The 27,836-nt window shown below is 46.2% G+C and overlaps 1 protein-coding gene and 5 non-coding genes across 7 annotated transcripts; 2 read left to right on the plus strand and 4 right to left on the minus strand.

Moving 5' to 3' along the window:
• Window positions 1-536: 536 nt before the first annotated feature.
• On the minus strand, window positions 537-607 carry trnag-gcc (transfer RNA glycine (anticodon GCC)). Its single transcript has one exon. It is a non-coding gene; the product is annotated as a tRNA-Gly (tRNA).
• Window positions 608-1,017: 410 nt separating this feature from the next.
• trnal-uag (transfer RNA leucine (anticodon UAG)) lies at window positions 1,018-1,100 on the plus strand. The gene has a single exon. It is a non-coding gene; the product is annotated as a tRNA-Leu (tRNA).
• A 644-nt stretch (window positions 1,101-1,744) lies between these two features.
• On the minus strand, window positions 1,745-1,815 carry trnag-gcc (transfer RNA glycine (anticodon GCC)). Its single transcript has one exon. It is a non-coding gene; the product is annotated as a tRNA-Gly (tRNA).
• A 412-nt stretch (window positions 1,816-2,227) lies between these two features.
• On the plus strand, window positions 2,228-2,310 carry trnal-uag (transfer RNA leucine (anticodon UAG)). Its single transcript has one exon. It is a non-coding gene; the product is annotated as a tRNA-Leu (tRNA).
• Window positions 2,311-2,554: 244 nt separating this feature from the next.
• Window positions 2,555-27,789, minus strand: LOC147225163 (anoctamin-1-like). 2 transcript variants are annotated; one of them, XM_086162751.1, is made up of 25 exons: window positions 27,568-27,789; window positions 22,140-22,517; window positions 19,456-19,554; window positions 19,210-19,361; window positions 18,798-18,852; window positions 17,555-17,603; window positions 17,124-17,179; window positions 16,996-17,037; window positions 16,830-16,894; window positions 16,293-16,427; window positions 14,598-14,758; window positions 13,275-13,357; window positions 10,176-10,247; window positions 10,034-10,102; window positions 9,762-9,963; window positions 9,556-9,667; window positions 9,357-9,414; window positions 9,135-9,235; window positions 8,533-8,675; window positions 7,983-8,135; window positions 7,859-7,911; window positions 6,158-6,342; window positions 5,914-6,019; window positions 2,753-2,786; window positions 2,555-2,656 (listed from the first exon to the last, which is right to left on the minus strand). In XM_086162751.1, exons 1-24 carry the CDS (start codon window positions 27,649-27,651, stop codon window positions 2,778-2,780), a joined length of 2,622 nt encoding a protein of 873 aa, XP_086018877.1. In that variant the 5' UTR covers window positions 27,652-27,789; the 3' UTR covers window positions 2,555-2,656; window positions 2,753-2,777. The 2 variants fall into 2 exon arrangements, with proteins under 2 accessions (XP_086018877.1, XP_086018876.1); XM_086162750.1 differs by lacking the exons at window positions 2,555-2,656; window positions 2,753-2,786 and adding an exon at window positions 4,088-5,518.
• trnag-gcc (transfer RNA glycine (anticodon GCC)) lies at window positions 3,003-3,073 on the minus strand. Its single transcript has one exon. It is a non-coding gene; the product is annotated as a tRNA-Gly (tRNA).
• Window positions 27,790-27,836: the final 47 nt, after the last annotated feature.

The following is a 27,836-nucleotide window of genomic DNA, read 5'->3' on the forward strand; positions in this document are numbered from 1 at the left end:
CAAACCAATGGTGAAACGTTTTGCCATAGCCTGGTCCTTCATGTCTCTTGGACTAGGCTCAAAGTAAACCCATGTCCATGTTGATTGTTTGAACTGATTCATCCAACTTTAAGGGCAACCTCAAGTACAAAATTTGACTTTGCAAAATATCAAGTCAATTGTTTGATACACAACATGGAGAACGCATTAGGCAGAGCCAGGTCTCCTGCTTGGCAGGCGAGAATTCTACCATTGAACCACCAATGCCTGCACATGTGATATGAAGGTGGACTGATCAACTAGACCAAATCTCTTATAAGCTGCCATTACAGGTCCCTCACATCTCTTGGGCAAGGTTCAAGGCATACCCACCTCCGAATTGTTTCTTGCAGCTGCTTCTTCCAATCGGAGAGAAGTGCTCCGGAAACTCAGCTGTAGTCCCCCAAAGGAAAGTTAAACTCACAACGAGGTATTGGAAAATACCTCTCGACACCTGTTCTACAGGTGTGCCGATCATACCCTTGGTCACATGCTGTTGCTTGGGATAAAGACAGTTCTGCATTGGCCGGGAATCGGACCCGGGTCTCCCGCGTGGCAGGCGAGAATTCTACCACTGAACCACCAATGCTTGGGAAACCTAGCAAACATACCCCAAGGCACACCTACCAACAGGAACCATATGTCAAACCAATGGTGAATGCTTTTGCCATAACCTGGCCCTTCACGTCTCTTGGATGAGGTTCAAAGTAAACCCATGTCCAAGTTCTTTGTTTGAACTGCTTCATCCAACTTGATGGGCAAGTTCAAGTACAATATTTGACTTTGCAAAATATCAAGTCATCTTTTTGATACACAACATGGAGAACGCAGTAGGTAGTTTTTTAGCAAGTTGGCACTGGAGCAAGAGAGGCAACAGAGCCACCTTTTTCTTGTATACTCCCTCCAGCACATTTTCACCACTTCATAGTCGCCAGAATAGTTTTGATTATCATTTAAAAACTGTTTTCAATTTTTCAGCAGAAAATTATGCAAGAGTGTGTCAGGATGGCCGAGCGGTCGAAGGCGCTGTGTTTAGGTCGCAGTCTCTGTTGGAGGCATGGGTTTGAATCCCATTCCTGACATTTTTGGTCTTGGATTGGAAGGCTGAAAATGGTGGGACTCTAGTCAAAAGCTTGGTTTCAATCCTATGTTCCCTTTTTTTGAGCAATGTGGAGGTGCAAGTAACTGTTGGCTGGTGAAATGTGTGCATACCTAAACAATTCTTGATGAGTCGAGGTTGTTGTATCCATATACCCTAGTGAAGGACAGTGCGGGAGCAAGTTCAAAATGCCAATCTTGAAAGGTGTCTTCAACGTGAATCCCACAGACACTCTCTACACACTTGTAGGTGACATGTTCTTGGTCACTATTGGCAAAAAAGCGGGGTGCGACATTGGCGGGGACATCGGCTGCCATCATATGGTCCCTCAGAACTCTTGGGCAAGGTTCAAGGCATACCCACCTTCGAGTTGTGTCTTGCAGCTGCTTCTTCCAATCTATAGAGCAGATCTCTATAGTCAATCATGTTGTCATTACCTAAAGCTAATGGAATAGTTGTTTTCTGTGAGCTTTAGAGGAGACAAGTGCTCCTAGATACTCAGCTGTAGGCCAGCAAAGGAAAGTTAAACTCACAACATGGTATTGGCATAGACCTCTCGACACCTGTTCTACAGGTGTGGCCAACATAATTCGGTTCACATGTGGTTGTTTGGGATAACAACTGTCTTGCATTGGCCGGGAATCGGACCCGGGTCTCCCGCGTGGCAGGCGAGAATTCTACCACTGAACCACCAATGCTTGGGAAACCCAGGAAACATGCCCCAAAGCACACCTACCAACAGGAACCATATGTCAAACCAATGGTGAAAGCTTTTGCAATAACCTGGTCCTTCATGTCTCTTGGATGAGGTTCAAAGTAAACCCATGTACAAGTTGTTTGTTTGAACTGATTCATCCAACTTGATGGGCAACTTCAAGTACAATATTTGACTTTGCAAAATATCAAGTCATCTTTTTGATACACAACATGGAGAACGCAGTAGGTAGTTTTTTAGCAAGTTGGCACTGGAGCAAGAGAGGCAACAGAGCCACCTTTTTTCTTGTATACTCCCTCCAGCACATTTTCACCACCCCATAGTCATCAGGATTGTTTTGGGTTGGCATTGAAAGACTGTTTTCAGTTTTTCAGCAGAAAATTATGCAAAAGTGTGTCAGGATGGCCGAGCGGTCGAAGGCGCTGTGATTAGGTCGCAGTCTCTTTTGGAGGCATGGGTTCGAATCCCATCCCTGACATTTTTGGTCTTGGATTGGAAGGCTGAAAATGGTGACACTCCAGTCAAAAGCTTGGTTTCAATACTATGTTCCCTTTTTTTGAGCAATGTGGAGGTGCAAGTAACTGTTGGCTGGTGAAAGGTGTGCATACCTAAACAATTCTTAATGAATCAAGTTTGTCGCATCCATATACCCTAGTGAAGGACAGTGCAGGAGCAAGTTCAAAATGCCAAACTTGAAAGGTGTCTTCAACTTGAATGCTCAAATTGGCTCTTGTCCTGGCAGAGAGTCTGTCAAATCCAAGACGTCGGACCGGGATTCAACCACAGACATTCTCCATACACTCGTAGCTTCCATTTCTTCGTGACTGTTGGCAAAAACAGAGGGTGCGACATTGGCCGGGACATTAGCTGCCATCATATGGTCGCTCTCACCTCTTGGGCAAGGTTCAAGGTATACCCACCTCTGAGTTGTTCCTTGCAGCTGCTTCATCCAGTCTGAAAAGCAGATTGCTATGATCAATCATATTTTCATTATCTAAAGCAATTGGAAGAGTTGTTTTATGTGTGATTTTGAGTAGAGAAGTAGACCTAGAAAATCAGCTGTAGTTTGGCAAAGGAAAGTTAAAATCACAATGTGGTATTGACATATGTTCTACTTGTGTGTCCAACACACCCTTGATCACATGTGGTTGTTCAGGATGAAGACAATCTTGCATTGGCCAGGAATCGGACCCGGGTCTCCCGCGTGGCAGGCGAGAATTCTACCACTGAACCACCAATGCTTGTGTACCCCAAAAAACATACCCCAAAGCAAACCTACCAACAGGAACCATATGTCAAACCAATGGTGAAAGCTTTTGACATCACCTGGTCCTTCACGTCTCTTGGAAGAGGTTCAAAGTAAACCCATTTCTAAGTTTTTTGTTTGAACTGCTTCATCCAACTTGATGGGCAACTTCAAGTAGAGTTTGCCATTTGAGTTTGCAGTAGGAAAACTCACATTGTATGGGTATTTACCTCTTGGCACCTATTATACAGGTTTCACCTACATAACCTTGGTCAGCCATGGGTGTTTCGGATAAAGAGAGCGTTGCATTTGCAGGAATGAGACCCAGGACTCCCACCAAAGCTTGTGGCGTCTGAAAACACTCATAAAAACATCTTACAACCTCCAACACATTTAATTCTAGACCTCTCCTCTAACAACGTTTGTCCTCATGGGCTAAGAAAAGATGTTCGCTCATAGTCGATCATGGCCTATCAACCAAACGGCATTTTCCATAAGTGGATTTTAGGTCTGCAGACCTGATTTACAGATTCTGCTTCAAATTTAATGTCAGACAAGCTTGTTTAGAGGAATCAGCTATGATCTCAAAGAGAAGGGTGAGCAGAACTGGAAGTTGACACAACAATAATGTTGAGGCAATTATCATGCCAAAGTGAATCATGTGTCATGATTATCATTTAAGAAATCAGTTCATCAGCAGGACATTGACAGCAGCAGCGGCACACCACAGAAGACAAAAAATATATCCAAGAAGCACTCAAAATAACTACAGCCTCAACGGGATCTGATAGAAACAAGGCTCAGTTTGCCACAATCCCAAATGTGTATGTTGGTGTAAGTAGCAGGCATAGTATTGGCCACTTCTTATTTGAGAATCCTACTCTGTGAAGCCAAAGTTTTAGTGGGGACCCCACCCACTGCTTCTTATGTTGATGTGATACTGCCAGGCCTGCTGCTATAGAGCACTGTGGTAGTTTCTTAAAGCACCAGATAACTGAAAAGAAAACCGTTTTAATTGAGAATGTTTATTTTCAGTACATTCTTGATATTATTTACATACATTTCCTTGCTAACATTGCTAGTAGATGACATATCTGATTAAGATTTTTCGTGATTTTTTTCCATTTGTATCTAAATAAAGGATCCAAACGCTTCCTCCACAACTGCCATAGTCACATGTGCCCATCATCCATCACCAGGAAACGGGTCCATTCAGGTTTTGTTGAACCTCAGCCAAAAATAATAAAAATGCAGGGAGCTTTGCAGCTAGTATAGAGTGAATGGGTTGACCGGTTACCACTGGTGCTGAATTAACACCTGCACTGTAAGCACTCCGAGGCATCCCCAACCCAGTTCCTTCTTGGAAAACAACTATCTTGCTCCAAGGTGGGGACCAACACTTCTCAAGGTTACCACTTTAGTTTTTGGTCAAAATATTCTGAATCACAAGAAATTTAGCACCAGAAAATAACCCATTGCCTCCTTGGAGAAAAGGGATAACTTTGTTGTATGCGTCTCCCTCGGGTGGTTATCACAGTGTTTAATTCTGCACCTTTGTGTCCAGGCTGGTGAGACATGGCATCAGCTATCAGTCAGTCTGGCCAAACCACAGAAGCTAAATCGAACAATCGTGTCCATATATAGTAACTCGGGGTAGCTTAGCAAGCAGGTATCAAATTCTATCTGTTAGATACCGCGTCTGTCTCCTCCATGTTGTTAGCATTCTGTTTCAAGATAGAAACATTCTCATGGGAGAGGGGTCCAAAGAGTGGCCGGCCCGCGAGGTCCTGGTACTCTGATGTTCAGGTGAAATACATTTCGTCTTTTGTACAGCAACAAAATTTGTTCTCCTTTGGCATCTCCTCATAAGGCTATCTGCAATCAGGCTTTCGAGCACAAGATCTCAGATTCTTCCACTCATGTACTAATGTAAGAATTACACTTTAACTGAGCCGAATACACAAATATAATAGCGTCTGTAGATCTGCATTTGGATTGAGACAGTGTCATTGGGACGCCATATGGGTCCGCTCAGTCCGACTCACTGTCCTCGCACCTAAACCAGCTGCTCTCCCAGGTGTTGGAATGTTCCGAATCAGAACAGAAACAGAGTTTGTCGGTTGGCCTGGACACGTGAGCTTCTAGCAGGCCTTCAATGGCCAACAACAACAATCCTGTTCAGTTCAGCATTAAACTGGTGTCAGAAGCTGTTGGCGTGTAGTTCCGAGTGTGACTGAGCTTTTGTGTTGTTGTTATTCCTGCTGCAGTTCTTCTTGTCTTTGGTAGGGAACTGACTGTCCAGGGTCTGAATCTTGCCTTGTTCTTCCTTCATAAAAAGATCCACCAGTAGAATTTTTTCCTTGTGGATCTGGAGGCTGATGTCTTTGGGGATGTCTGGGATTAGCCAGTCCACAATGTCGTTCATCAGCAGAACGACATTCTGTTTGGGATAAATCACGGCTTGTGTTAGGTAGTCTTATCAAAGTTTAAAATTGGGCTTTAAAATGTTAGGGAATACAATTCTTTCTAAACTGTAACTGTTAAAAACTTCATTTGGTTCTGCATAACAGCAACGTCACCTTGAGAATCTTAGACAGTTTGTTAAATTGCTCTCGAACAAGCCCGTTTGAAATGTGTTGCTAATATTAGCTTCTCTCCACAACTCAGGAAACCCATGCAGAACCAGGCGAGAACATGGAGACTCCACAGAAAGGGCCCGGCAGGAGGAAGCACTCACCACCGCGCCACCATGCCCCCGCCTTCGGTGACACTATGACATACCATTGAACTTCACCATAACTTCCACCTTCTATTTCCTGCATGCGATCAGCTCACCTGGAAAACAATGACGAAGGCCAGTCGCACAGCCAGCACTGCCCAGAACTCCTTGGAGATCTCATATGGAGTGGATGACCAGGGAGGTTCTCTGTAGTCTTTATACCTTTGAGACACAGAAGACACTTGGATGTTGGTGCTCGTCGGGCTACCAAACAAGTCGGATCGTTATCTGCATGCTGTGTCTCGAAATTGTTTGCTTTTCTTTCATTGTTGAAATTGCCATCTGAGGTTGATCTCCCACCTGCAGATGTCAACCGGGTAGCCAAGTTGCAAGGGGTCCATGGGCTCTTTCCCATCCTGGAAGTGGCTGACATTAAAATAGGACAGAGTGTGGTTGACAAATCCATGCATGGTGCCGTCAGGGCTGTACATGTACTGGTAGACCATCCGAGGGATGAAGTCTGAGGTGAAGGAGATGACAAATGCCTGGGGGGCGTGGGAGGGTTTCAGATGTTAGGGACATTGATGGGAATTTGTCCGATATGGATACATATTTCGCAGTGCATGTAGAAACGCGACAGTGGGAAGTATGAGTCAATTCCCCGCAGCTGGTGGAAATCTGCCTTACCAAACGTCTGATGTACCCATAATCCCCATAATCCCCCTGCGACATTTCAAAAATAATGCTGGATAGCACATGTTGACGTCAGACCGAGATAGTTTGGACACGGACAGAGAAGGGAAGGTGAACATCTGCGTAGAAGAATGCTGAGGTTGGAGCTGGAGAGGAAGACCAGTGAGGAGGTTTATGGTCGGGGAGAAAGAGGACCGAAAGTTAGTTGGTGTGAGAGCAGAGGGTTGGCTGGAGGTTGATAATTGGCAGAATCAGCCGTTGAAGTGAGCAGCCCAAAGGAGAAGAAGACTGCCTCTTCAACTGCAAGCCTTGCTCTTTAAGTTCTTGGGAAAATATCAAATGGTCAAAACTGTCCAGGAGTTTGTGGATATTTTTATTTTCCATTTTTTTTAATAGGGTGTTAGGGAAACAGTTGAAAGGAAGTTATTATCATGGAGGTGCTACAGTGGCAGATGAAAACTTTTAATCCCAGTACCATGAGTTCCTGTACCTAACCCTCATTCTCCCTTTAGAGTTAAGGCCTCTGCATCCTCCCAGGGCTGCTGGAACCAGAGGACAAAGTTCGTACTGGCTGTAGCATTTCATACATTGCGAGAAACTCAGTGGAAAAGCGGGAACAACACATCTGCTTTCCCGCATTAACCACGCTCACTTCAAATTTCTGACCAATCACATGAGAATTCCCGGACTACTCTGTGAGAAAGACAATTTCTACCCCGATGAGAACTCCCAAACGCAGGCTGCGAGAACAGATCACCCAAATAATTGGGGATGTTTACTCTTATTAGGTCATATTTATAACTACTGTAAAACCCAAATGGGCCATAGCTTGAATCAGGAAGGAGAAAGTTCTTAAATGGTCTCAGACACTCCTCGGATGCACGTAAGATCAGCACAGCGACTGCTTTCACTGAACAAGAAAAACCAGCGCTGGTTTTGTTCTGTTGTGCACCGGCTTTGGCTCAGTTAGGTAGAGCAGGCATCCCTCCAGTGAGAAGGGTGGCGGCTCAATCTCCGGTATGACACTGGACCCAACTTTCTCCGGTGGGCCTGTTCAGAGCCTTATACCGGCGCGTGAATGCAATCCAATGTAAAGCTTTACAGAACCACGAGGTACGAAAACACTCTACAGGTCTGTCCACCATTTCCTGGGACTTAACTCCACAAGGATGGATCCACATGTTGGTGAACAAACAACGGTTTTAAAGTTACCCTGTACAAAATGCAGGATTCTCAACACCCTTTAGTATCCTTCGATTCAACTCTCAAAGTTAAATTGCAGCCTTGACTTGGAATAACACCATCTGCGGGATCCGAGTCTGAGTACATTCAGGAGCGGCTTCTCGGTACCATTCGTGTTCTACTCACGTTTATGATGACAGCCACCTTCGCCACCCCTCTGAGAATGTTGTACCATATACCTGTTGACACAACAACAGGTCAGAGGCAAAGATCACGCCGCGTCAAGAACCCGTACCCGAACGCCACCCACCGATGTCCTTTGCTCTCGCCGCCACAGGCCTTCGCAGCTCCGTCACAAACTTCTTGGCATCCAGGCGTATTTCGATGATGTTGTTTAGCAGAGCGAAGAGAGGTGCCAGGGGGAAGGAGGCCACGAACAAGGTGACGAAACCGAACTGGATGACTGGATGACAATGGATCCCCGTGAGATGTCGCAAGAGACAATAATTTCAACTTTTGATGCTTCTGACAGTTTTCGAATTTGGTCCCAATGGTATGCTCCTGCTAATCAAACCATCAACCTGTGCTGGCGGGGCGGCGCCTCTGAATATTTTGGCGCTAAACAGTATGTCAACGGCGTGCCACATATTAGCGCCGGCGAGAGAGAACAGCTGATCGCTCAGCTGACAAGGAGACTTGCTTGGTGTCAGATTGCAGCCGGGGGGAAGATTAGCGCGTCGCGTTTGCTTATATCAAAGTTCACGTGTTTTCGGAGGCAGCGGTATATTTGCAGCGCCGTCGATTCAGCGTTCACACAAACGGGCGGCGGGTGTGTGCAGGTGTGAACGTGTGTCACTAACTCATTTCCATATACTCCGGCGTCAACCCGGCAAAAGGCTCCAGGAAGTGGTCGGTCTCGTATCTCTGCAGCTTCTTCTGCCTCTCCTCCTCCTGGAAGGTTCTTTGCTTGGACCGAATGTAGCGGATCAGCTTCTTAAGCTTGCTGAGGGCGAGAAGGACGCACATGAGAACTTTGTAGCCAGTCAATGGGAAGCTCTGGTGGAGGGCCAACACTGAACCAGCTAAATGATCGGTGGTTGTCCTACAAAGACCGTTCCTTCCTAAAACTAAATGGATGTTCTCCAGGTGATCAGTCCAACACCTCAGGTACGTCTAGTCAGACCTGAAGGTGTTTGACTGAATGAAAGTAACTTCTTTTGAGGTTAGTGACTTCATGGAGTCCAGTTGCTGTGGAGGTAAAGGATTATCTATGGAGGCTCCAGGCGGCAGGTCCTTAGTGTCGTTGCACCAAATGGAAGTTCATATCAATCAGAGCTTCAGCCCCGTCTACCAATGATCTGGTAGCCCCTCCTCTGTGGACCACCGCCCAAATACAGCTTCGATGGCTCAGCTCAAAGAAAAACGTTTAAAAAAAAAGAAACTGGTTTGTCGCAAAACTTACGGCACTCCGATCTCAAAGAGGTTGTTTTGGATCAGCTGCTTCCCCAACATAGTGATACTGAGCTGGATGCACAGCTCCATCAGGCAGCCTCCGTGTGCACACTGTTACGCCACAGCGCACGTAAAAGGACAATCAAGAGATTGATGACTTGCCATTAACATCTGTCAGTGTTATAACAGTGTAATAGCAGTGTAATAGTGTTATAGCAGTGGAACATCTCACCTCCTCCATCCTGTAGGACTCAAACACGTAAAGGTAGCTGCCGGGCCTCCCGACCAGCCTGTAGGGGTACACCAAGAGGTTTTATGGGTCACAGTTGCTTGCGAATGAAATAGAATAGAATAGAACTTCATTAATGCCCAAGGAAATTCTTTTGGTGGAAATGAGACTGAAAGTGTCCCAAATACATCAGGCGACTGACCGGCCCCTGAAGAAGGCGATGTAGATGATGGGCGTGAAGGCGTTGACGAATTTGAGGATGAAGGTCTTGAAAATGAGCCTCTCCTCAAAGCTTTTGTCCGTTTTCGGAACCTCTAAACGAAATAAACCAAAACAAAGCACTGGGGTTTAGCGGAGACGCGTCCGAATCCACGGTTGGAATGGCGACGTGGACGGAAGGCCACCCACCCAGGACGGTGAGCCAGCGAGCCACGGCTCCGTACACCTCGTCCAGGATGAGGATCACCACCAGGTTGATGATGGCGGCGGTGGTCTTCACCGTCAACTGCACGTGGCTGCGGGTGACCGGGTTGGAGCTCATGTGCAGGGCGGCCTTGGTGGAGATGCGGTAGAGGATGACGCCGAACACGATGGCGAAGGTGACGCCAATCTGATGACCACAAAGCGGTTACACATGGGAGGAGGCGGAGCGATGCGCAAGCGAGCGGGCGGAGTCTCACCATCAACAGCATCATGACGATGTTGGTCATGTAAGCTGGGAAGCGATCCTGACACGTCAGCTTCTCCATCTGGAACATTCATCCATCAATCCGTTCCATTTGCATAAAAACGTTTATTACAACTTTATAAGAGTGTTATTACCTTGTGCGGCAATTTCTGCTTGCTGAGCGACTTCTGCATGACCCTGAATTCGTACTCGGCCCTGGGGTGGTCCTGAGACAGTGGACGACAGGAGGAAGATCAACCAGGTATGTGAACATCACAGATGTGTGTGTGTGTGTGTGTGTGTGTGTGTGTGTGAGATGGTGGAAACGCCAGCAGGGACATGCAAACCCTGCGGAGGAGAAAAAAAAAAGAGGAAGAGGAGCATCCTCATCCAGGAGTAGTAGTATTTCATTCATACGTTCATCGTCGTGGAGATGTTTCCAAGGCGGGAGAAGAAAGAGAGGTGGAGGTCAACATGCAACACAAGCATTATTCACTGATCTTGAGAGAAGGGGTGATGGAAAAAGCAAGAAATATAAATGAGTACATCGGTTAAACTTGCGATGTCGCTGTACCCCCACTTTTATTATCACTATCAAGTCATTGCTGTGTAATAACTTTGCTATTACACGGTTATTACACTTCCTCTTCATATGAAGTTGTCATTTAAGAATCCGTGCTCCTTTCGAGGAAACCTGCAATGCCTTCGTGCCCCGACAGGAAAAATTGCAAAAAAAAAGGAAAAATAATAAAAACAAAATCAAGGAGATGAGTTTTTGATTTTTTTTTCTTTTCTTTTTTTTAACTGAAACGAATGAACCGCCCAGATGGTGAGTTGAGACGGGACATGGACGGGAAGCGTCAGAGAACAGAGTGAGAGCAGCTGAGAGAGGAGACACTTAAAAATGGTCCAAACCTTTAGAGCTTCCTGTGAAAACAAATAAAGCCCAGGGAGGAGGAAGAGGAGGAGGGGTGGGTGGAGAAGAAGGAGGCTTCTGTTAGTAAAACCATCACAACTTCTGACTTCGACGTCGCTGCCACATTAAGTGTCAAATATTTTTTTGTAATTATTGCTATTGTAATTACAAAGTAATGATTGTGTTATTACAATCTTGTTACATTTTCCGGAGTTTGGAGAGGTCTAGATTTCTCAAATGAAAGAAAAAAAAATCTTCTTTGTCTTCTTCTATTTCTTCTATTATTTCATAAAAATATTGAAGTGAAAACAGATCATTAACCGCCCTTGTGACTTTTCATGTTGTTTTTGGCGAATCGTTGCACAAAGTTTGTTTATTCTGATATTTTGAGAAAAAGAAATAAAACCCGCAAAGGCAGAAAAAGGGTATTCTGCCCCCCCCGCTGTTATCACATGGTTATAAAGCGTTTATAGTGTTGGAACGGAAGGATAGAACATACAGTCGGGCCAATTTTTCTCTGCAGCTGGAAACATTTCTTGAACCGGAGTATTTTTAGATTTTTGACCTGGTTTCCTGTTTGTTTTCACACACACACACACACACAAACACACACACACACACACACACACACACACACACACACACACAGACATCGACAAAGCTGGCTCCATCACTATTATCTGATCCACATGCAACATTGTGATAATTACTGGTATTTTTATTTGAGATTTTGTAATTCGGTTGAATTATTCATTAATTCATCCATTCATTATCTGCGACGATTACCCTGCAATCAGGGCTGCGGATGGGTGGGGGAGGGGGGGTTGGCTATCTCTGCTCTCATTGGGTGAGAGGGAGGGTTCACAGTGGACTGGCTGCCAATCACCCTCTCTTTCACATTTCATATAAGCCAAAAATAGTTCACCCTCTTATTAATGCATCGTAGGCATGTAACTATTCACCCTCTTATTCATTCGTCATACAGCCAATCACGCGTCTGGACAACTGAGGTTCTACAGTGAACCTCCAGCACGGGTGTTGGCGGAGTGACCATGAAAGGTGCTAACTGGACCATCGGGATCACCTGGAGGCTTGGTGTTTTGCCCGAGGACACTCAGACATATAATGGAAGGGGAAGCCATAAATACCAGATTATTTAAATAAACGTAAACTCCAAATTTGCAGACATGGGAAGGTGGTGTCCCTGTGAGGAGGGACATTCATCTGCCTCTCCCGCTTCTTGACCTCCCTGACAGAAGTCTCCCCTTCCAAACACTCAGGCTCGGATTTATTTACACTCTGTCCAAACTTCTTTATCTAAAATAAGTTACTCAAATCACGACAGAACCCAGACCACGTCCGTCAGCTAGCAAAACATTTCTCCGTGCATAGTTCCCCCCCGGACCAGATCTGGTTGGCTCTGCATCACGAGCCGAGAACGACAGCAATGTTTTCCTCCCCTTATTTCCCGGATAGCAGGGGTCGGATGTTAGCATCGCAAACATTTCCAATCGGATAGTCCGATTGGTCCATTTCCTGGAACGTGGGCCATTTTCTGCGTGACGAATGATGAGCTTTGAGGAGGCTCAATCCTTTGCAGCAGAGGAAGAGAAATAGTCTTCATGCAGATGGGAGGGAATGAAAGACCTTGTCACTAGCGAGCACTGGGGACTACATCAGTGGACTGAACCTATATCTTCTCTGAGACATCACCAGGTGGAAGTACCAAAAGGCATACAAGTACCGGTGTACTTTTTTGAAAAAACGCATCTGATTATCCCCACAAACACTACCGGGACTTAATTTTTCCATCTCCAATTTACCATCACCCTAACCCTCATTCCCTCCTTCATAACCTCCAGACTTGAATTCTGCAGCAATGTTCTCTATGAAGCCGTATCACCCCCATTGTCCAACAACTCCAAAATTGTATCTTTCAGCAGCGAAGGCATTCAATCAATTGTTCTCTATGCAGCTTATCCAGCACAAAAGGTCACATGGGTGCTGGAGACAACGCCGGCTGCAATTGGGCAAGAGGCGGGGTTCACCCTGGAACCATCATGGGCCACATATAAAGCCATACAACCAGTCGGACATTTGGACAATTAAGGGTCTCCGGTGAATCTCCTGCATGTTTTTGGACTGGGAGGTACCTGGGGAACCGAACCCCACGCAGATCCAGGGACAACATGAAAATTCCACACAGAAAGGCCCACCTGTTGGAATCCCACCAGGGACCTTCTTGCTGTGAGGCAGAAGCACCAACCGCTGCGCCGCCAACAGTAAAGTCATCATTTTATTTTCAAATCGTTACCCAATTCCTCTTCCTCCGACTCACCTCCTCATCTTCAAACCCAGTCAGGTCCCACTCGTAGTTCAGTCTCATCTGCCTCCTCTTCCAGTGCTCCATGAACATGGCAGCTTGGGATAAGAGAGGAGACAGTCAGGTGCCACTTTACGCAGCAAACATCTTGTAACTTTTTCTCACAATTCACCGCTTCTTCACAAAAAAACTGTCAGTCGCCCTGAACATCCAGTAAAAATAGAACCTCAACTTACGAATTTAATTCGGTCTTTGACTCCATTTGTGAACAGAATCAATGTTTCCCATTGAAATCAATGTGAACCCCATTGATCTGTTCTCCAGCCGCCCCCCCAAAAACTGTACTCTTTGGAACCTTTTTTATGGGTTATTTGTGGCAAAAATACAGAAAGGAATTAAAGATAACCTTTATTATTTCTGTGTATCTGGTGTTCTTTCCCTTCTTGTCAGCACTTGAACCTGGCATTTCCTTCACTAAATCAAGAAAAGTAAAGCCTTCTCAAATATGAGACCCCCCCCTAACGCTAACGCTATCGCTAACTCCAGCCAGCTGTCCATTTTTAATCCAAACTAACAATTACTTTTCTACTTCCTCTCGGCCTTGAGACTTGCTTTGTCAATGTAGTCGCTCCTTTAGCCATATCACCCATCTTTAGCAATCTTTTTTCTCCAGGATTGTACAGATGGTTGACTTGGCAGTGTCGTAGTACCTGGTGAGATCCGTAACATGAACACCGCTCTTGTGCTTAGCTTTTCTTTCCTTCTTCAGATCGATTATAAGCACTAGTAGTTTTAACTTTTTGGGAGCCATATCATAACGTGGGCTGGCTAACCGAAAAAAAGCACTATAACATGCGAATACAATGATGAATGATGTAAACAATGCAATGCAGGATGTACAACTGCTGCTACGCTACAACGCCATGACATGGAAAGCCTGTGAGTTTGTTTGTGTGTTCGTACACTGAGGCTTGTTCGCAGGTCGATTCAAAATTTGATTAAATTCTCTGTTCGTAGGCCAACTTGTTTGTGATCAGGACCATTCATAAGGCGAGGTTCTAATGCATATCGCCTGGGCTACCTAGGCTACCGTCACATCAGACAAACATACTTATAAGATGTTCCTCTTTCATTTTGGTAAAGTCTTGGTTTTCGGTTTCTGGAACATGCTACGGATTTTCCAAAATGACCACACAGCAAGACAAGAATATAGATATACGCCTGCAGTATGGAACGAGAGGGAACTCCAGCTTTTTTGCTTATCCCAAAGTCTATGGTAACTGTTAGCTGAACTCAGTCATTGGTCCACTAATTCCTGGAATGTGTGTGTGGTCTCACCCCACAGAGCCATGAATATGGAGAAGAAGACGGTGGCCGGATTGTCGAACAAGTGACTGGCCCGCGCCGTTCCGCACGCCGTGCTGAGCCGCCAGTAGCTGCAGACCCGATCGCACAGCGGACACATGTCGATGTTGTTCCTTGGGTGGCAGATCTCCATGCTGGGACAAAACACACGCATACAGACACACACACACACACACACTGATCAGAATCTGGTGATAGCACTAGCTGAGATGTTCTCCAGGACAGGAGAAGATGTGATAAACCTGCCGTTTGCAGAAAACCAAAGTTTATATTTGACCCATTAACAAAAAAAAAAAAGCACTTCCTGGCGACTCGCATTGGACGTCCCGATGTTTCGCTAGGTGTGCCGGAGTGACGGCAACACTTGAGTTCATGTGTGTCTGTGTTGAGGATGGACGACAGTGAGAGTCATAATATCCTCAGGATGAAGAGAAGCAGATAGAGGAAGGAGACGGTGGGGGAGGTGCCCCAACCCATTTGTCAAACTTATGTTTCCCTTCCTCTCAGCTTGTCTGGCTTCTCCCCCCTTCGATCATCTCCGCTGATCTCAAGGATCAACGGCTCCTCATGTAGTACTGGACTTTCAGTCTGGGAGGGATGAAGAGTAGCCCACTGTTGGGTGATGTTCTTCTCAGCTGAGAGGTCTCTCCAGTTCTGACAGACTACATGGAGTCTCCTGTTGCCGTTGGTATTAGCTGAAAGAGTTCCCAATGCTAATGAGTTAGCTGGCACCCCTCTCTGGTGAAGTACCTTCCTGGTACATTTCAAACCCCACAACTCCCAAGGGCAATGACTTTCCATCCCTTCCACATAGCACCCAGGCGCAAGATGGAGAATGTGTTCCAGCAAGTAAAGTGCAGTGACGACTGGGATAACCCTTGCTTTAATTAGTCTACAGGATAACCATCTGTTCATGTCCGCCTACGCCAGAAGGACAAAGGCCACTCCTTTGGAGACAGCAATGCTTGTATTCCGGCAAGAGAAGACAGATGCTTTGAGAGAGGAGTCACAGAAGTTGTCTTTGTCAAGCTGGAGAGACCGTCAGTAGACCTTTCACCCACACACAAGTCCATGCCGAGATCCATCCCTGAGCTAGATCAGCAGGCGCATACCTGCAGATCCACGTGCATCCTACAAGCCACCTGGAGAGATCAACAACCCAAACCAGCCCCTGGTAACTCCCACTTGAGCCTCAGCCCAAGAGAATTTGCGGAGTTCTTTTGTTTTACATGATCTGCACATTGGACCAATGGCCAACCTCAGCAGGTATATACCAGGATTATCATACAGTCTGTCAGAAGCGATCAAGCCTCTGGAATGAGAGGAGGAACATCTTCTAGAAGAGAAACAAAGTCCAGCTGCCACCAAAATATCTGACAATGATTGACCTGGATGACTGAGAACCTTTACAGACACGATGAAGAGTAGCTATGTTCATTAACGATGCCTGTTCACACCGGAAGCTAAATTTCATATCCTTTCTTACGAGGCTTGTAACTTTCGCGGTCAAATGCGTACCTGGTGTTGTGAGAAAATAGATACACATATATTGAACTATACGCCATACACCAGGCTTTTATCGCAGTGAATTGTTTAAAGCTAATTTCTGTCTGATTATGATCGAGGAGGACAAGCAGCACAGATCTCAGTCCCATCAGCTGCATTCACCTGGGGATGTTGTCGTCCACGGTGGCGCATCCGTACAGGAACACAATGACGCCCACCAGAGAAGCAGGAATGAGCATCTGTGTGTACAGACCCAGCCAGGCAAAGTACAGGCCGATCTTCTCGCCAAAGTACTTCCTGGGGGACAAAACACACAAGGTCTTGTGAAAAGTACAAGCCGAGGGTTCACAGCTGTCCTTTCAGCCATTATGATTCTAACTGTAAATAGGAGAAGGACATTTTCAGACAATTATTCATCTAACTATCACTTGTTTTCTGATAATTTGTCAACTTCCCAAAAATGATGCATACTTCCTTGAACAAGGAAATTCTTCCTTTGCTTTGCCAGACAGTGTTTATCATATAAAAATACAGAACAGCACAATAAAAGGCAGCATGTGAAGGTCACAGTGGAAATGTAGAAAATGTAGACAGGACTATGTACCTGTTTGTCTACCATTGTGCCAAAGTTACACAGGACTTTCCAGGACTCAAAAGATTCTTCTTTTGCCCTGTGAAGGCGACTATTAAAGTTCTTACCGAACAAGTCCAATGGGCTGGTACTTGTAGAACACGCCGTAGTTGGCCCACTCCTCGTACAAGAGCTGAGGAACACAACACCGTTTGTGTGGACCGACAAATCGCAGTGGTACTTGATTTTGATTAGGTGAATGTTTAGCCAAAACCCAACGGGAATGCTGTTCACCTTCCTGTCATTGACCTCCGCGCTGTCCTCGTCGATGTCCCCCTGATAGGGGAAAGAGAGAACCAGAGACATTTCAGAAACCGTAAGCACTGTCGGAAGCGTGGATGGGCCGCAAGAGCTGCACTCACGTCATGAAGAGGGTAGGCTGCTGTGTAGACGCCACTGCCCAGGAGGCTGGTGATACCTGGCAACAACATCTCAGACAATTATTAGCATCTTGGTGAAGTCAAAAAGGTATCTTCTTGTAGCCGAATGCAGAGCATGCCTGTCAAGATTAGCTTGACGGACGAGTCAACCTGGAGGTTCTCCCACATCCATGTTGAATAAATACGTTAACTTCCACGGCAAAGTGTTTATCTTCTACAACCATGCACAGACGAAGCTCCGGGTGAAGTAGCCCGTTTCTGTTTTTAAGCTTTTTGGTTAAGTGTTGAGAAGGACCAAGAGGATTCTAATAGAGCCCGAGGCTCGTTTCCTACACTTGTCTAAACAACAAACTGGAAATTTCCAAGACCATGACACGGAAAGGGGCTCAATAAATAAAAAAAAGCAGACTCACCCATACTGTACTTGGCCTTGCATTTAGTTCTTTTTAGAATTTCAAACACCTGAAAGGGGATAAATTAGAGGAAATGTAAACTTGGCTCGCCGTTGCCATTGGACACAGTTGTACGATATCACATCGAACGATACACGGCAAAGTCTTTGGTCTCTGACAAGCTCAAAATATTATTAACATCGTCTTCATCTATATAAAGCATAAATTGCAGTGTTTTGACAAGGCAGGTTGATTGACTGGGGCGGATTTGTTGTTCATCCATTGACTGGCAGACAGTCCCCAAGGGAGAACTTGAAAGTAATGTCGGATTGTTCCAGATTTATTCCCCTGACAATACCACAGGAGTACCGCCAGGGTCCATTCTCATCACTGAGTTATATAAACAGATATCTTCACTCTCATCCACAACTTTAACGTACATTTTTATGCAGAGGACACCTTTTTATCCCACTCCGTCTGAAACGTGGATGTTCGAACTCTCCCGGCCACTTTGGCAACGATTTAAGCCTCCCTCATCAAACATCAGCTGCCTCTAAATTTTAAAGGTAAGCTCTTCTGCCGACCGCTGAAATCCAAACCTTTCAGGGTTCTGTAATTGAAACAGCTGAATATAATAAATATTTTGGACTGGCTGAACGCCATGTTCACTTTCAAGACCCCCAAGGAACATATATCAAGCTAGCTGGAGCTTCAAATTGGAGTTTTGTGTGGAAAACCGATCATGTTTCTCTGTGGCCAGTCCAAAGGCTACATGCAGAACTGCGTCAGCTCTTTGAGACATATCTCTGACACGTCACTCCATCCTACATGAGAAGACAGGATGGTCCTCATTAGCGGTCAGGCGGGAGCTTATTGTTCTTTGAAGCTCAAGTTTGTTTTGTTGCAAAGCTGTCCAGTTCACATGTTAGCCTGTGGGAAATTCAAATACAGGAGCAGCAGCTCTGGTGCACCTGAAATAATATTTATTCTATTTTGATGCTCGAGCATTTTCAAATCTAGTCGCTATTAATTCATTCCCCCATCATCGGTAACACTTTACTGCACTCAAGGTTGAAGGACGCTAAACACTTTTTGAATTCCTGAAAATATAAGAGGCTTGTTTCAACTCCAGAGTAGATCGATGGTCAACAAACTACCGATAGTATATTTCAGCTGACACACACTGATTTCTGATTTGACTGAAACGTCGGCGGATAAGTTGCCGTTGGTGCAAGGGTTCAGGGTGAAGCAGCAGCTGACTCACTATTGAACTCCTGGTTTTGCTGTCAAAGAAGCAGTCCTTGTCTGAAAGGTCGAACCTGTTGAAACACAAAGACAAAAGTCCGACTGTTATATGTCACCAAAGCAGACACTTGGGGTTAGACCGGGCCAATGTCAACAACTGAGACACGGCAAAGGGTAAATAAACAAAGCTGAGGCCTGTGCCTTGAAAAAGTCCAAACATTCTATTAGAAAGTCGCCATCTTTTTTTTGGGGGACCGAAACTTCTTCACACGGCGCTGTGGACATGCGGTTTCAAACGTCCAAAGATTGATCGACGCAATCGCCATCTGGCAGGGCGGAGGAGAAGAAGTTGATGACGAAGAGGCAGCTGGTAAATAAGGGCAGGCATCTCTTTAAGGGAAGGAAGCATTGTGATTGGTCAAAGCACTTACAGGTGCTGCTTTTCCCTGGAGAAGGTGTGTGACAGGTGCTTGATGTTCTTGGGCTTGTGCTCGTCAACTTGAGGGTGAAGAGGCTCCAGGACTTTACTGACCAGAGAGCAGATCTTCTCCACCAGGCCGCCGGACTGCTTCACCTCGTACACCTGCCGACACACCAACGCATATCACTGGCTTACTTAGCTAGAATGCTAGCTTTGCTAGCTTCCACACGCTCAGCAGGGAGAGAACCTTCCTCACCCTCTTTGTCGGCATCTTCAGCTTCATGAACTCAGCCTCTCGACACAGCACCTTCCAGGGGGCGTGAATCTTCACGAAGCCTACGCCTGAAATCTTGGCCTGCGGCACACAAGCATACAAGTCTTTCTTTCACCGCTGCCTTCTGAAACCTTGTGAAACAAAGTAAGACATGTTCTGACACACACACACATCCCGTCTGTGATTAACAGTTTACAATGTAGCGGTGAAGTTTCAAAGGCCCTAATGGAAACTCTCAGAGGCCGCGATGTTTACATATGCAACCGCTAACCCGCACGCCGTGATTTAAAACGAGGCCGACGGATGTCAACAGACGGGCTCTCAGCACGTCTTAATGGGCCGGTTGAAAGTCCAATCAGCCGCAAATCTGGCAACATCTCTCTGGGAGCTATCCAGTGACCGAAACCTGATCAGAGGCTTTCCCCGTTAAAGCCGTCACCACGCCGAGCGCACTGTATTTGTCTTATTCAGAGTCAGAAAGGTCACAGTCAACTCATGGCAGAATCTCTGCAAGTCAAGGAATCGACTAAAAATCTCTTGAATTTTCCTGAAGATCTGCCGGAGCCGTCCAGATGTACCCACAGTGAAGTAGTCATCTTTTTACAGGAACCTGCTGGTAAACATTCATTCATTCACTCAGTATCTCGTTGTCCTGCAATCAGGGTCACTGGCGGGCTGGTGCCTTTCCCAGCTGTCATTGGGCAAAAGGCGGGGTTCTCAAACCTGGGCAAGTTTCCAGTTGATCATAGGGCCACAAATAGAGGCATACAACCATTCACACTGTCATTCACATGTCCTTAAGATTTTGAAAAGACTCATATAAGACTATCATCTCACGCCAGCTCACTTCCAAAGACTAGTTTTTAGAGTTTTCGACTAGTCTCGGACCGAGATCTAAAGCCTTTGCAAAGATTTTCAAAAGACACTTGTGCGAAAACTCCAACTAGATTCTCATCCCATCATGCAACTATTTCTCATTATGCTGGTACCAGGTTTCCCGGTTTTACTTAACTTATTGGTTATCTTTACTGTGATGTAACGCAAAGACACGCGATAATATCAAACATGTTTGATATGGTCCTAAGCCCCAAGGCTAGGCAAAGACTGAGCTACAACTCTTGAGATTTCTTTCCGACTTCCAGTTTTAAATCAGTGAGTGGAAAATCGTAAGGTGTAAGGTGTTCACTTTCTCAATCACAAGTCATAGAGACATACAGCCATTCCTTGTCTAATATATATGTCTGGATAATTTCAGGTTTCCAATGAACCTCAGACTCAAAAAGCCTATGTCGAAATCCAACCGGGGACCTTCTTGCTGTTGGGCGGAAGAACTAACCACTAGCTATTGGTAATTATCCCTCTGAAAATTCAGCAATTCTTGTCACCGATGGGTCTCCTGAAAACACCTGCAAAACAAGCCCCTCCCAAATCACCAGAAAAGTAACCTCTTCAGAATCCTTGTGATCGACCGGATAGTCGGCATTCTCTCCGCCGTGTACCAGGCACATCCTACATCTGTGTGAGGCAGCCTAGCGACCACATTTATCTCTGTATCAGTGGTGTAAAACTGTAAAGTGATCTTCCTGCCCAATGCCAGAGTAAAAATAGAAGAAGCTCTTCACATCTCCAGCTCGATATGGCTGACGTGTCAGTATTGCACACAAGGTGTTTATTTCAGCAGTATTTCCCTGAAAGCAAGTGTGAGAGTAGAAGCGCACGCCAGCGGCGAGCAGCAATGGGGTTGGGTGTGAACTAAAAACACGGTTTGGGTGAAAGTCTGGGAGAAAATTCATGACATGAATGTGAATATTAGTCAAAGTGAAGCATGATGAGAACGGCAGAGAGGTATGTTAGAGTGGCGCAGGACATGTATGACAGCTGTGAGACTGAGGTGAGGTGTGACGGAGGAGGACAAGGTGGAGTTGGGACTACATCAGGGACAAATCTGAGCCCCCCTCCTGTTTGCTATGGTGACAGACAGGCTGAATGATGAGGTTAGACAGGAATCTTCATGGACTATGGTGTTTGCAGATGACGATTTGCTCTGGGACGAGAGCAGGGAGCAGGTGGAGGAACATTGAGAGAGGTTGAGGTATGTCATGGAAAGGAGAGGAATGACATAAAACATGTGCGTAAATGACAGGAACCCAAGAGGAACGATGAGGATACAGTGAACGGGCATGAAGGTGGAGAGTATTAACCCTCATATTATGTTAAGGGTCAATTTGACCCATTTCACCCATTGACCCAATGGGTCAAATTGACCCTTAACATAATATGAGGGTTAAGTACTGAGGGTCAACAGTCCACACCAACAAAGAGGGCGGAGAAACAAGTTGGAACGGTTGGAGAAAAGTGTGAGGTGGGCTAAAGGAGTAGGAAAAGAAAAGGAATGGTGTAGAAAAGTTGTGACTGGTCAGGTTTAGAGACACCGAGGACGAGACAGGAAGCACACATGGAAGCAGCGGAGATGAACATTTGGAAGTTTGCGTTGGGAGTGAGGATCAGGAATGAGTCCATCAGAGGGACGGCACATGTTGGATGTTCTGAAGATAAAGTCAGACTGAGGTGGTGTGGATGTGGACAGAAGAGACATATGGAGTGTAAGGAACCAAAGCATCTATTCATAAATGTAGAAGGAGAGGTGTGAATGTGCATTGACTGACATCTTCATCAATCTCCAGCTCGAGCCCCATGTCTCTGAGTTTCCCCTCGAACTCCTCCCGCCTGAAGGCCTTCTGGTCCTCGTGGCCGTTGAGCGACTCCCCGAGGCAGCCCAGCTCCACGTTGGCTTCCGGCGAAGACGGCGGCGAGGATGGGTCCTTCCCCCTCTCTGGCTGGGCGTGGCGGCCGTGCGGACCCCGTCGCAGGCTGCGCGCCACAGCATTTTCCGTCAGCAGGTGCGTGGACTGCCGCGCCAACCGCCCCGACGACGGCTTCTTCACCGGGAAGGTGAGGACGTAGTCCACATGGCGCTGGCCGTCCTGGAAGTACAGGCCTCGCTGGCAGCGGGTGTTCTCCTCCGGGGTCAGGGCCTTCAGGAGCTGGTGAGAAGGTGGCAGATGTTTTGCACAAAATTCTTACAGATGCATGTACGATACTTCCATTTTCATCCGATTAGAAGCAACGTCTACTTCCTGTTTATCGTGTGACGGAGCAGAGCCAGCTGCTACTCCCCCATCGGAAGGGGCTCGCATTTCCTCCTTGTCAAATGTAATGTCACAATAAATCCTTGAATTATTGTTCCACCCCCCCACCCACCCCCCGTGTGTCCGGCGTTTAAATATAACACTCTGCATGTATAAATAGATAAATGTTACCGCAGGAGTCAAAACGGCCGTCATCGGAACATTGACCGATGTAGCGCCACAAGCTCACCCCCTCGCCCCTGTTACTAAGCCGCTCGCCACCTGAGCAATGTACCACTGATTCATCAGGCTATTGGGGAATATGCAGTGTGTGTGTGTGTGTGTGTGTGTGTGTGTGTGTGTGTGTGTGTGTGTGTGTGTTACAATTATTAATTTCATATTATTAGCTCCAGCCTAGCTTAGCAAAACAGCAAGTGTGCATGAATGGATGTAAAATGACGGGAACGTACCATACATATATATATATTTTTTTTTTTTTTTTTTTTTTTTCTGATGTGTTCATACATTCATTATCTATTCCACTTATGCGGCTCTTAGGATCGCAGCTGTCATCGGGTGAAAGGCGGACTTCACCTCGGACTGGTCACCTGTCGATCCCTGGACCACATGTAGAGACAGGCAACCATTCACCCTCTCATTCACACATCATCGTGATGAATACAACCGTTTATCCTCTCATTCACATCACATGGAAACATGCAACCAATCAGATGTCCTATAGGGACATACATCCATTCACTCACTATTTCATGTCGTGTTTCATTCAAACATTTGGACGATTTCATGTCTCCAGGGAACCTCCTGCATGTGTTAGGAACTGTGGGAGGAACATGGAGAACCCTGAGGAACGCCACGCAGACATATGGAGAACACAAAGACCCTACACAGGAAGACCTCCTGTGGGAATCCAACCAGAGACCTTCTGGTTGTGAGGTGGAAACGCTAAGCGCTGCGCCGCCATTCATGTCTAAGACTCTCTGTCTTGGCTTCACCTGGTTCAACCAAGGTCCGGGTTCTTTCTAAAATAGAAGCTCCTCCTCCCTGTGCCGGAGATCAACAACAGAAATGAAAATAATGCCCCCGGTCTCTCGTCTCTGTACCTTTAATCCCAACCCGCTGTCCCGGATCAGTGTCGTTTTCACCGACACCCGATGGAGTGAGTTCACCGCTTGGTGTGAAACTCTCGCGCTTCACAGGGGGATTATGGGATACGCCCGGGTCCCTATACGGTGAGTAATGACTTCTCACTATGCATCGGGGCGGCAAACTCGCCGGCCTCGTCACGGGTCGGTCACGTGACCCCCCGGTTCATCCCCGCCGAGGCCGGGGGTTTTCACCGCTGATCTTTCGGGGCCGTGGAAATAAAAAGATTAGAAGGGCCCAGCCCTCTCTCTGAAGATCACTCCAGGGTTGGGATTACAGGCCGGCGCGGAAAAATGCTGGAAAGTTTGGCCATTTTTTAAGTAAATCTACTGAGGTTGTTTGTTTGCACTAGCAATATATGGTGGATGGATAATTATCTAAAAGACTAGGAATATTTGTGTGAGTGTGTGTGTACAGAATGATATAAATCTAAAGTATATGTATGCATAATGGGATGGGTAATTAAATTACTGTTATATATGTATATGTCTGTGTGCTTCTGTCTTCTTATACAGAATGAGATGGATATAATATATATGTATATACATTGTGGGATATGCAATTAACATACTGACTGGGAATATATATTTCTCTTTTTTTTTCTTTTTGGCATATTAACGATAGGTTGGACCTTGCCTGAAATAAGTTGTTTCACGTTTCTTTAGATTCATTGTTAGTGTCTTAATATACATCTTCAGGAAAACTGTCTTTAAAAGCTACCAAGGAATGATTTATTTTTGGCGTACGAAGGAAGAGTGCCATATCCCAGCAGGTTCTGTGGCCATTAAGTACATTTCCTCATTTATTAATATCCAAGTACTTTCTTGATGTGTATAACTAGGTCATAAATGCATTATAAACTATGTGAATGATTGTTTGCACAGTCCTGCTGCTTGTTATCAGACTCAAATGTTTCAAATACATTAATATTTAAGCACGCTCATGTCAATAAAGGCCACACTTGTCCTAGAAGCTTCCTTGTAAAGATCTAAAAGAGGCCTGGGTCACGAAGGTCTAGAGGTCGGCGCCCCGGGTTGCTGCGTTGGTGTCGTAAATCAGGCCGAATGGACTTCAAAAATGAGCTCAATGTCTGGACCACTCCGAACTGCTGCCATGGCAACACTTTAGTCACCTATAGTTAGCATTCTGCTAACTTTGCGTACTGTAATTCAGATTCTGAGGTGATCCACTCAGGAGAATTTGAGAATGGAAAAGGAATGAGGGACCGGCTGCCGATTCAGGAAAACAAAACCCAACGAGCGCCGACGAACTCAGAATGGCCTTTCCTGATTGGTGGCGACTAAGCTAACTGTTAGCGGGCCACTTTCTGCCTGGCGACATCAAGTGTTTTACAGCGTGGGATACACACCCCGAATCCCAAGAACACTGCTAGTAATCTGCAAACTCCTGTGTGTGTGTGTGTGTGTGTGTGAGTGCGAGAGAAAGCAGGTGCAAACCTGACCTCTGACCTAGTGGTCTGGCAAAGTTTGAGGTGATATCTGCAAGAACGGAAGGAGACAGATCGTCGTTTCAAAGCGGGGGGGGGCACCACCAGGATGCCGCACCCGTGGTCATGTGACACTCCCCCCTATACACACACACACACACACACACACACACACACATTCTATGGCAGACATAAATAGTGTGTGAATTCTAAGATGTGTTTCTGCCTGAATTCTACTATTCACGTCTGGCTGCACATCAGAAGCAGGAGGCTGGAACTTCAACCGTTTTGTACTGAGGTTGTGTGGGGTTTGGGGAGGTCAGGTTACTGGTGGTGGTCGGTTTCCATTTGGCAAAAGCCCAACATGACTTGAGCTCTCGCTTGGGACAAATCCTCACGCTGAGCCTTTCATCTGGTCCGGCTGTGGGGAACATGGTCGCAGGTTTCCGAGGCGGCTACCGAGCGTCGACACGGAAACGTCTGGGTCCAAGGTGTCATGCTCAAGGGAACTTCGGCGTGCAGACGGTGGCAGCCGTTGTCCGACACATAATAAGCCAATGCTGCACAAGTCTGCATGCTAAAGGGTCTTTTAGCCTTTATTTGTTTAGCCTGATTCAATGGTAATTGTGTAGTTTCCCATCTTTTTTCTTTATGATATCTTATCAATCCTTTGCCCTCTCTGCAATTTTTTGCAGATTATTTGAAGCAGCTTCAGCGTGCTACTCGCAAAGTGCTTGGATACAACATGGATTGTAATGATAATTGCCATACATAGAGGAAGTTGCGGCGTTAGCGTCCCCCCCGTATGATAGGATCAATGTTTTTATGCGATTTGACAGGATTATATTCCTCCCAGCACATACCTGCCTGCTCCAACATCCAGCTGACAAATGCGTGATTAATAGTTTCGCGTTTGGACGTGTTTGCAACACAAGCCGGGCGACATCTGCTGTAGTAACTGCAGCACCTGTTCGGGCGGCGGCGGCGTCAGTGGCGGCGGGGGCTGGCGACTAACCAATCACAGCCAGCTTCTTTTTTTGGGAAGAGGGTGTTTCCCGTAGAATTGTCCAATACTGTAAACATGTACTTTAAACACAAGTGTATTTACTTATGGTCCGTGTTAATTGCCATAAAGCCAGTTCAGTGTTTTCATGTAGCATGGCAACCATGCTAAATCATATAAATTTAGTTGTAATTACACTAAGCAGTGTGTCATGGGCTCATGTAGGAATGGACTAGTGTGTGTGTGTGTGTGTGTGTGCAAGAGAGAAAGTAAAAACAGAAATCTACAAATGTACAAATCTCCATCCAGCAGTTTGCCCAATCCGTTGAGATATTTCAAATAATGTGATCTCATTCGTAATGAAGTAAATGAGTTGAGTTGAATTTCGGGTGAGAAGCTGAGGTACGATGGTCATTCTGAATATTTATCCATGTTCCCCATCTGCCGTTTAAATAGTCCGATCAAGACGTGTCCGGCTTTAAAAGGCATAAGTTCTCACTCGTTCCCGTTCCTCGGAGCAATGACTCAGCCCGACTCCAGAAGGAGAAAACCACCGCGAAGGCCTAGATGGAGATAAGCACTAAACTTGAAGGGGAAAATGGAAATCTAGACCCAAAAAAAGGTACAATACATTTGGATAAAAGTCTGCTTATAGGATCCGCCTGAGGAGGGCGGGGCAGATGTCCGACACCTGGGAGGAACTCCCTGTGGATTATCTAGATGTTACATGAACCAGATGTTCAACAGCAAAATGTGAACAATAATGCTAAAGCGCTACAACAACATTCCAGGCTCGGTAAATGAGCACGAGCTGGTTTGGCACCGACGGACGAGGACCTCTGGTCTTTGTTTTATGAGCCGGTCACCACCCGGACCACCGGAGACGAGTCATAAATAACCGGATTAGCGGCGGCGTGGACCCCGCTTTCAACACGTGGAGCGACACCCCCTCCGCCCTCTCACCACCCCCAACCCCCATCGATCGGATAGGTAGAGCCCACGAGTCCGAGAGGGATCCCAAGGCGACGAGATTTCGAAGTAAAACATCTGCATTTGGAAATAAATTCCGTGATGATCTTGGGAGTTGTTGTGAAATTGACAGCTGACCTTTAAAAGAACGACATCTAAAAAGGGAATCACCTCACTAACCGTCCGATATGGTTTCAGCACGACATTCCCCCCAGGTTAGTGTTGAATTATGTAATTATTATTCAGAATTTACCCTCAAAGTCTACATGAAACGCTCGGGACGCCGAGAAGATAATATCCAAAAAAATGACTTGGCGCTTTTATCCCCGACTTTCCCTCGGCGCCTCGTGAGCTTCCAGAACCCCCGGGACATCGGACCTCACCTTGAACTTGCCGTGGAAGACGACGTCGCGGAGGAAATGCGGGATCTGCTGCTGCTCCGATGCTTCTTCTGCCTCCCCTCTCATCGTCCAGGTGTGTCTGAGTAGTCCAGCTTTACCGGTTGAAGTGCCTCATCCCACAGCGCCGTGCTGTGTTTACTGCCTCCCAGCCTCTTCCTCACTACCACTCTGCTTTATCTTCTTCTTCTTCTTCTTCTTCTTTGATGGTTCCTTTAACGCGGCAGAGTCTCGCCGTGGAGCCTGATACTTGA

Source organism: Fistularia commersonii, chromosome 17, assembly GCF_037954325.1.
Source record: "Fistularia commersonii isolate RoL2024-O1a breed Wild chromosome 17, RoL_Fcom_v1.0, whole genome shotgun sequence".
Lineage (NCBI taxonomy): Eukaryota > Metazoa > Chordata > Actinopteri > Syngnathiformes > Fistulariidae > Fistularia > Fistularia commersonii.

Bases quoted from the DNA above. Each gene is read 5' to 3' on its own strand.
- LOC147225163 (XM_086162750.1), bottom strand. From the start codon at position 27,651: ATGAGAGGGGAGGCAGAAGAAGCATCGGAGCAGCAGCAGATCCCGCAT. The intron at 17,038-17,123 runs GTGAGTGCAGCT...TTCCCCTATCAG, and splicing joins CAGCCTACCCTCTTCATGAC to GGGGACATCGACGAGGACAG. The intron at 9,236-9,356 runs GTGAGATGTTCC...GTGGCGTAACAG, and splicing joins AGTCCTACAGGATGGAGGAG to TGTGCACACGGAGGCTGCCT.